General features: G+C 38.1%; 1 protein-coding gene across 2 annotated transcripts in view; it reads right to left on the bottom strand.

The window, feature by feature from the left end:
* Window positions 1-537: 537 nt before the first annotated feature.
* The window catches only part of RRAS2 (RAS related 2), a 72315-nt gene continuing 64035 nt past the window's right edge, over window positions 538-8817 (bottom strand). For both annotated transcript variants that reach the window (XM_046017413.1, XM_046017414.1), the window contains 2 exons: window positions 3235-3353; window positions 538-1045 (listed from right to left, as the gene is read on the bottom strand). In XM_046017413.1, coding sequence (XP_045873369.1) covers window positions 958-1045; window positions 3235-3353 — 207 coding nt within the window. In that variant the 3' untranslated portion in view covers window positions 538-957. The remainder of the gene's footprint in view (window positions 1046-3234; window positions 3354-8817) is intronic.

Below are 8817 nucleotides of genomic sequence, written 5' to 3'. Positions count from 1 at the left end.
TGCTGTGAAAGCATATTTGCTTACAAACATATAAAAATACTTGTTAACTAGTTTGATAAGAAAATAATGTATAAAAGTATATAGCAAAAACATTAATCATCTCTGACCTTGGAAAGATCAATTCCATATTTTATATTACAAACAAAAACAGTTTTAGTTTTTTTGAATCCCTTATCCACAAATACTTGAAAAGGAAGACAGACAGAAATGATTTATTTTTACTCTTGACATGGCTGTGAAAAGAGTTAACTTAAAAAACCAAGAACATTGAAATGCCTAAGTTCAGAATAAGTCCAAATATTTGGCCACATAGAACATTATTACCATCTTTAGGAGCGGAGCACTTAAAAAGGCTTCATACGCAGTTTCTAATGTATAAATACAATACATAGGCATTTTGGTATTTTGGCCACGGGAAAACAAAGGCTGTAGCATCAGTAAAGGTCTGAGATGTCTCACTTTTGTGGATTCAATTCAGTGTATTTAAGGTTAACTAAAGTTGACATTAAAAGTTTTAGAGATAGGCAAAAATTCACATTTTAAAAAAACTCCTCACTTTTTTATTTAGAGTAATAATAGGAAATATGATTTCAGAAGTTAAAAGTTATTTCACAACCTATGACTTCAGCTTGGCAAACAGCATAGGTTCCAAAACTGATTCATCCCTATTAAAATGTAAGCCCTTAAAAAAGAATGTGTCTGTGTATATAGATCAGTATTTTTAAGGAATCAGATAATCTTTGAAGCAGCCTTAGTGTTTCCTTTAACTCTGTCTTGAAATGACCATAGGATTAGCTTCACAAGAAAGGATTAGCCAGCTTCTTGGTCTAAGGCTACCACGGTGATCATTTGCCTAAGGCTAGAAAGGTACCAACATGATGTGATGTAAACCATAAAGAGAAAAGGAGAAAGATGAGGGCTTTTCCTGGCAGTTGGTAGCTACAATTCAAGGGATTCTTAGAAAATGACACAATGGCAGCCTTTCTTGTCTTTTTCTTTCCGTGTTGGTTCTGGTGAAGGAGGACATTCCTGCTCTTGAAATTTCCTGTAAGACAGAAAAATCTACATATAATTGTCTTGCTGGTAATACTACAAATATATTATTTTTGGACAAGGCTAGCTTATGTGCTTATGCTTCTCAATGCTGAATTTCAACTAGGGAATCAAAGCAAATCTTTGAGGGGGAAAAAGAGCACAAATATTTCAATACCAGCATAAGCAGAGCTGAGTTTCACTGATAGGTGAGTCCTGAATCAGACTGATACACTGAACTCAGTGACCTCTAAGTTCCCTTCCCAATTTGAAATTTCATGACTATAAGGTATACTTAAGAACACCTGGGTGGCTTAGTCAGTTAAGCATCCGACTCTTGGTTTCATCTCAGCTCGTGATCTCTAGGTCATGGGTCAAGCCCCAAGTCTGGCTCTGAGTGTAGCATGAAGCCAGCTTCAGATTCTCTCTCCCTCTGTCCTGCTCACTCTCTCTCTCTCAAATAGAATATTTTTAAAAATAAAGAAAGAATAAGCATCCACTGCTAGCGTAGAATATAAAGTACGGGGGAAAACAAAAGAATATAAAGTACGAGGTACGCAGTTCCTATGCCTGTTCTGCCACTTACTAGCCACAAGTCAGCATTAGACAAATCAGCTAATGTCTATGGAGCCTCCGTTTTTTAGAAGGCAATAATAAACTCTACTTTCCACAGTTGCTATGAGGATCTAAGAAGCTCCTGTTATGTTAAAGGCCTATCAGTGCCTAGCATAAAAAAGGCTCCTCTAGGGGCACATGGTTGGCTCAGTAGGTAGAGACTCTTGATCTCGGGGTCGTAGTTCAAGCCCCACGCTGGCCAGGGAGCCTACTAAAAGTAAAAATAAAATTAAACATTTTTTTAAAAAGCTTCCTCTACCCACTCCTCACTCCAGACTGACGATGGATATGGATATAGATTCTAAGGATCAAAACCCAGGGCCAAATATTTCAAAAGGCAGTAAAAGTGACATTAAGAAGGCACTGATTTGTGTGCACACAAAACCATGTTAAAATACACATAACAAAATTTAACATCTTACCCATGTTTAAGCATTCGGTTCAACAATATTAAATATATTCACAATGTGGTACAACCATCACCACCATCCACCTCCAGAACTCTTCTTAACAAAACAAACACTGTACTCATTTAAAAATGGAACTCGTACTTTTAACAAACTACTAAGAAATAAAAAACTATAAACCTTACTTCTTTTTCCCTACAAAGAGAATGCCCATGCAAAGGGCTAAAAAAAGCCCAGGAAGCCCATAGCGCAGATACTGATTCCCCTCAGACTCACAATTAACCCCAGCTCACTCCACATACCTGTCAGACAGAGACTAGCAGACTTAGAGAGCCCAGGGTGAAGTAGAGGGCAAGCCACCAAGGCTAAAAATAATCAAATTAAACCCCTCCCACTATAAAGCAACTCAATCTTTCTCACACAGAAACCAACTCCAGGTGACCTCACCCATTACCTCAAGCTTCCTGGAACCATTAACACTTTCTGAACCACAGGGGCCTTTTAGGCCAGCAGACAGAAAGCCCCTTGATTATCTGAGATGTCACACTTCACCCCACGAATGGGAGGCCTGGCTCTCCAGCACGTGGCTCACTGTCTGCCTGGGAAGATGTGGGGACGGAGCAAAGCTGAAGACAGCACAGGCTCTGGAATGAGAGATACGGATTTGCGTCCCAGCCCTGCCGTTTAACGCCAAAACTCTGAGCAAGTTAACTCACCTTGATGTACCTGCTTTCCCATCCAAAAGCGAGGACAGATCAAAGTATTTAGCTTACTGGGTTGTGGTGAACATTCAGTGTAGTGATACCCATGAAGTATGAGGCACAGTGTCCGGCAGAGATTTCCACTCAAATGTCAGCTATTGTCCTCCCTATCTTCACGCTACGGATATCTCTGGAAGCGGCACAGATTCTTCCCCAAATCTCTACGTGTACTCTCTCCTTCAATATAATTAAATTTGGTTTTATATGTAGGAAGTATCTAGTATACAGTATGTTCTTAATGAAAATCTGTAACACGCCATGGGTGTCAACGCCCAGCACAGAAGCACTTCTACATATAGCTTCCCTTCTTAAACACTGAGCGGCAATTTCTTTCTCAGCTTATGGTTTTCAAAAGCACAGTGTGATTAGCTGTTAAATCCCATAAATTAAAACAAACTTCCAAGATGTGTCTCGCGTACCTTATAACCCGGACAAGTTCGTGGAAAGCTTGATCTACGTTCATCCTCATCTTGGCTGATGCCTCCATGTACGTTACCTTCAGCTGTCGTGCCAACTGCTGTCCTTCCTCCTGTGTTACCTGAAATCCCAAGAGTTGCATTTGAGGTCCAGAATTAAAAATCAGATCTGCTCCATCTAATCCTTGGCCATGCATTGCGCTGCTAATCCAGCCAACAAGCCGAGCTGCTTTTTCGTAAGATAAACAGAGACTCACAAGTTCAATATGTACCGGAGCCGATCTCTGAAAAACAACTCACTGATGAAAATATTACCAGACAACAAGATCTCAGTCTGGTGGTCACTCGGCAAGTATTAAATACAATGGTGATAAGTTCTGGGAAGGAAAAGTACAAGGTGCTGGCAGACTCTACAACCCTGCTGGGCAGATCAGGGAACGATTCCCTGAGGAATGACATTTAAAGTAAGAACTAAATCAAGAGTAGGGAGAGAAGTGGGGTGGGGTAAGAAAGTATCCCTGACAAAAAAAAGGGCAGGTGTAAGAGCCAGGGGGGCTGCACTTTCCAAGTTCCGGGCACTACAAGAAGTCTAGAAAAGCTTATACGAGAAGCCAAGAGAGAAAATAATAAAGAGGTGAGGACGGAGAGGACGGAAGCCTTGAGAGGCCGTGGGTCTTCCTCATCTCTGCATTCCCCAGTAGCCGGTACACAGGATATGCTTAGTAAATACATGAAAAAAATGAGCAATGATTATGATCACAATGTCTTCCTTACACTAGGATGTGAAGGGTGGCAGAACGAACATCCTAAAATGGTAGGGCAGAATAAGAAACATAAAATGACTGTAATGCCCTGTATGTTTTCAGCGTAAAAGGCTGAAAGTCATGACATTTACCAAAAACTGCTAAACTGCATCACATTTATATAGTGTGGCTGAAAACTATTTTTCCAAAACAGTGACTTTTATTGTTGTCATTACCACAGAAGTAAACACTCGCAGAGACGTTAGAAACTGCAGACTGGGGAAGAGGGTGGACTCAAGAACCTATCTCCCACAGAGAACCACATTTTTCTGGTTTGTTTTTTTTTTTTTTTTTATTTTATTTATTTGACAGACAGAGATCACAGGCAGGCAGAGAGGCAGGTAGAGAGGAGGAAGCAGGCTCCCTGCTGAGCAGAGAGCCTGATGCGGGGCTCGATCCCAGGACCCTGAGATCGTGACCTGAGCCGAAGGCAGAGGCTTAACCCACTGAGCCACCCAGGCACCCCTTCTGGTCTTTTTTCAGTGAGGTACCTTCATCTCTACAAAAATAGGATCATGACTTGTGTATTTATGTTATACCCTGGAACTATGTTAAACTCAATTATCTGGGTGCTCTTTCATAAATTCCATAGGAAAAAATAAATAAATAAATAAATAAATAAATAAATAAATAAATAAATAAATTCCATAGGCTTTTCTACAGGATCATGTCGTTTGCGACAAAGGTCGGTTTTATTGCCTCTTCTCTATTGTGGATGCCTTTCGTTTCTTTTTCTGGCCAGACCTCCCAGCCTAGCACATTCAGAGCCATGCCAACAGCATTCAGTCCTTCCCCATGAAGCACACTGAATGGTGTAGGGCTTCACTGCACATGCCCTTTATCATGTGAACAAAGTTCCTGCTATTCCATCTGTAAAGAGTTTTCAACAGGATGTTACATTTCTCAATTTTTTTTTTCTTCACCTACTGAGATCATGATTTTTCCACATTAGTCTATTAACATGGTGAACTGTGTTGATTCATTTTTGCCTGCTAAGTTAACACTGCATTTCTGGAATAAACCCCACTTAAGTAATGGTGCACTGTCCTCTTCTATACGTACTGTTAGATTCTATTTGCTAGAATTTTAAGAATTTCTTACATCTGCGTTCACAAGGATTATTGGACTATAGTACTCTTACATCTTGGTCTGGCTTTGGTATCAGCGTACTGTTGGCTTCGTATGAGGAGTTGGAAAGAATCCTCTCATCATCAATTTCTGGAACACTTTCAGCAAAACCAGTTTGGCGTAATTCACCAGCAAATCCACCTGGGCCTGGGATTTTCTCTGAGGGAAGGTTTTTATAACCAGTTGAATTTATTTTATAGATACAGCACTATTTGGGTTATCTATTTTTTTTTCTTGAATTTTGATAGTTTTTTTTCTTGAATTTTGGTTGTATTTTAAGAAATATGACTATATCATCTAACTTGCTGAATTTATTGATATAAAGTTTCTTTATAGTATGGTATTTCTTTATAGCACAGTGTTTCTTTATATAGTATTTATTTTATTTTCAGTATCTGTAAGATCTGAAGTGATGGAATCTCTTCCATTACTAACATTGGTAATCTGTGCTTTGCTCCTTTTTTACCTGGTCATTCTGGCTAGATTTGTCACTTTGACTAAACTTCTAAAAACCAGATTTATCTTTCTATGGATTTTTTATCTTCAATTTCATTGATTTCCATTCTTTTATATTTCCCTTCCTTAATTACTATGGTTTTAATTTGCTTTTTTCTTCTAGTTTAAGGTAGAAATTTGGCTTTGAATGGAGCCTTTTTCTTTTCTAATAATAACCACTTAATACTATAAATTTCTATTTTCTTCTTTGGTAGCATCCCAAATTTTGATACGTTGTTTTAATTATAATTTGGTTCATAATACTTTATTAAATAATTTTCCTTTTGATCACGTCTTTGTACCAAGGGTGAGTTAAGTTTGTTGTTTTCTCCATATTTAGAGGTTTCCTAGATAGGTTTCTGCTGATTTCCAAGGTAATTCCACCAGGGTCAAGGAACATACCTGGTCTGACTAGAGTCCTTTTAAACTTACTGAGACTTGTTCTCATTTCAAAATAATGTGTATTCCACTGTAGTTGGGTGGAGCATTCACTAAATGTCAGAGTAATTTATTTGATAATGTTATTCAAGTCGCCAAAATCCTTACTGATTTTCTACTTAACTACTTAGAGCAGTGTTAAAAATTCTGACTATGAGTATGTCAATTACTTGTTGCAGTTCTTTTAATGTTTGCTTTAGGAATTTTGAAGTTGTAGGGCACCTGGGTGGCTCAGTCGGTTGTTAAGTTTCTGCCTTCGGCTCAGGTCATGATCCCAGGGTCCTGGGGCTCAGGATCAAGGCCTGCATCCTGCTCCCTGCTCAGTGAGGAGCCTGCCTCTCCCTCTCCATCCGCCTGGTGCTCCCCTTGCTTGTAGGCACTCTCTCACTTTCTCAGAGCCGCTGCCTTCGGCTCGGGGCATGGTCTCGGGGTCCTGGGATCGAGTCCCGCATCGGGCTCTCTGCTCCGCGGGGAGCCTGCTTCCCTCTCTCTCTCTCTGCCTGCCTCTCTGCCTACTTGTGATCTCCTGTCTCTCGCTGTCAAATAAATAAATAAATAAATAAATAAATCTTTAAAAAAAAAAAAAAACAAGAATTTTGAAGTTGAAGAATTATTCAGTATATGAATGTTTAGGATTGTCATGTTCTCTTAATGAATTAAGATCTTCTTCATTATGAAACAATTCTCGTTACTCCTGGTCATCTTCTTTGCTCTGAAATGGCCTTAGGCTGATACTTATGTTGCATTTCAACATGCTTTCCATTAGGATCAGCATGCTATATCTTATCCCACCCTTCACTTCTAACCTATTCGCACCTTTACACTAAAAGTAGATTTCTTGTAGTGTCTCATTTTTTCATCCAATTTGATGATGTCTGCCTTTTAAATTTAGGTTCTCATATTGTTTACTGCTAATATGATTACGGATACCATGGAGTCATCTTGAATTTTCTTTCCTATTCACCCTATTTGTTCTTTGAGCTAACCCTTTTTCTGGGTTAACTGTATTGCTCTTAGGATTCCATTTTCTCTCCTTTGTTAGCTAATGAACTATGGATTAAATGGTTTTAAGGACTGCTTTAGAGTTTATGATACACATTTTTCACTCATCACGGTCTAATTCAAATGCTTTACACCAATCCAAGTATCATGTAACAATCTTATTACAATAGTACGTTTCTTCCTTCTGCATTTTATTACCTTTTACCTCATAATAGGCAGTTACTATTTTTGCTTTAAATATCCAATTATATTTTAAAGAGATTTAAATAACAATAAAAGTAATTTATATTTGCCCACACGACTATCATTTCTGGTGCTCTTCATTTTTTTTTGTATAGATTCAGATTGCCGTTTGGTATAATTTTCCTTCTTTTCATTTCTTGTAATGCAGGTCTGCTGGTAATGAATCCTCTCCCTTTTGTAGATCTGGGCAAAGTCTTTATTTCACCTTCATTTTTTAAAAACATTTTTAGTGGCCATTTAATTCTAGATGATTTTTTTCTTTCAATACTTGAAAGATGTTGTGCCACTACCTTCCTCTCCCTTGTATCACTGCCCATGAGAAACCATGATGACTGTTGCCATCTTTAGCTTTGTTCCTGTGTTAATAGTTTTCTTTTCCTCTGGTTATCTTTCAGATTTTCTCTGTATCAGTGGTTTTAAACAATGTCATTAAAACGTGTGTGTCCTGTTGTAATTTTCCTCGTATTTCTTATGCTCAGGGTTTGCTGAGCTTCTTAGATTCATGTGTTTCACAGTTTTCTTCAAGTTTGGAAATTTTTCAGCTATTACTTCTGGCTTTTAATCCCAGCCAGGGTATTTTTCATCTCAGACATTGTAGTTTTAATTTCTGTAAGTCCAATTTTGATCTTTCTCCATCTTCCATGTCTCTACCTACCATATTCAATTTTCAGTGTTTTCTCTAGCTTCTTGAACATATGGAACATAGTCTTAAGAAATGTTTAAGGTGTCTGTACACTAATTCTACCATCTGTGTCATTTCTGGGTCTGTTTCTATTCTTTGCTTTTCCTCCTTACTGTGAGTCATATTTTCCTGCTTCTTTCTTGGTTATTTTTAAGTGGATGTTTGGGTACTTAACTTTTATCTATTGGGTTCTAGAAAGTTTATATTCCCATAAATGTTCTGGAGATTTCTTCTGGGATGCACTTATTTGGAAAGTGTGATCTTTTTTGTTACATACATAGATTTCATCCAGGGCTAATTCTGCCCTACTATTGCAACAAAATCCATCTGAGTACACTACCCAATAACCCAAGAACTACAAGGTTTCTCACTCTGGCTAACTAGAATAGGAATTATTCCTAGCCCTATTTGAGCTCAAGGTATTGTTCCCTTTAGTCTTTTAAGGTAGTTTGTTCTTCCAGTGTAACATTCTATTTCCAAAATTCGGCAACCTCAATGCAGTATCATTAGTTTATTATATTAACACGTACACCTAATAATTACTTCATAATAGTGGACAAACTTGTTGTGCTCCAAAAGGGCAGCAGGTTCTGCACAGCACTGGTATACCTGAGTTTTTCTAAATTTTACACTTTCCTGCCTCTCTTCAAAATAGCTTATATACCATTAGGCCTATGGTTTTGAAATATAAATCAATCAAATCAAGCAAGCAATTAACAAGTAAGGAAGCCAAGTAAGAAAAGAAAGCTTTACAGAAGCCAATTTAAAAAGCAAATTCCTTTTTTAAATTGACAT

The sequence above is a fragment of the Meles meles genome, chromosome 8, assembly GCF_922984935.1.
Source record: "Meles meles chromosome 8, mMelMel3.1 paternal haplotype, whole genome shotgun sequence".
NCBI classification, from domain to species: Eukaryota; Metazoa; Chordata; class Mammalia; order Carnivora; family Mustelidae; genus Meles; species Meles meles.
This window is presented reverse-complemented; position numbering and strand designations above follow the sequence as displayed.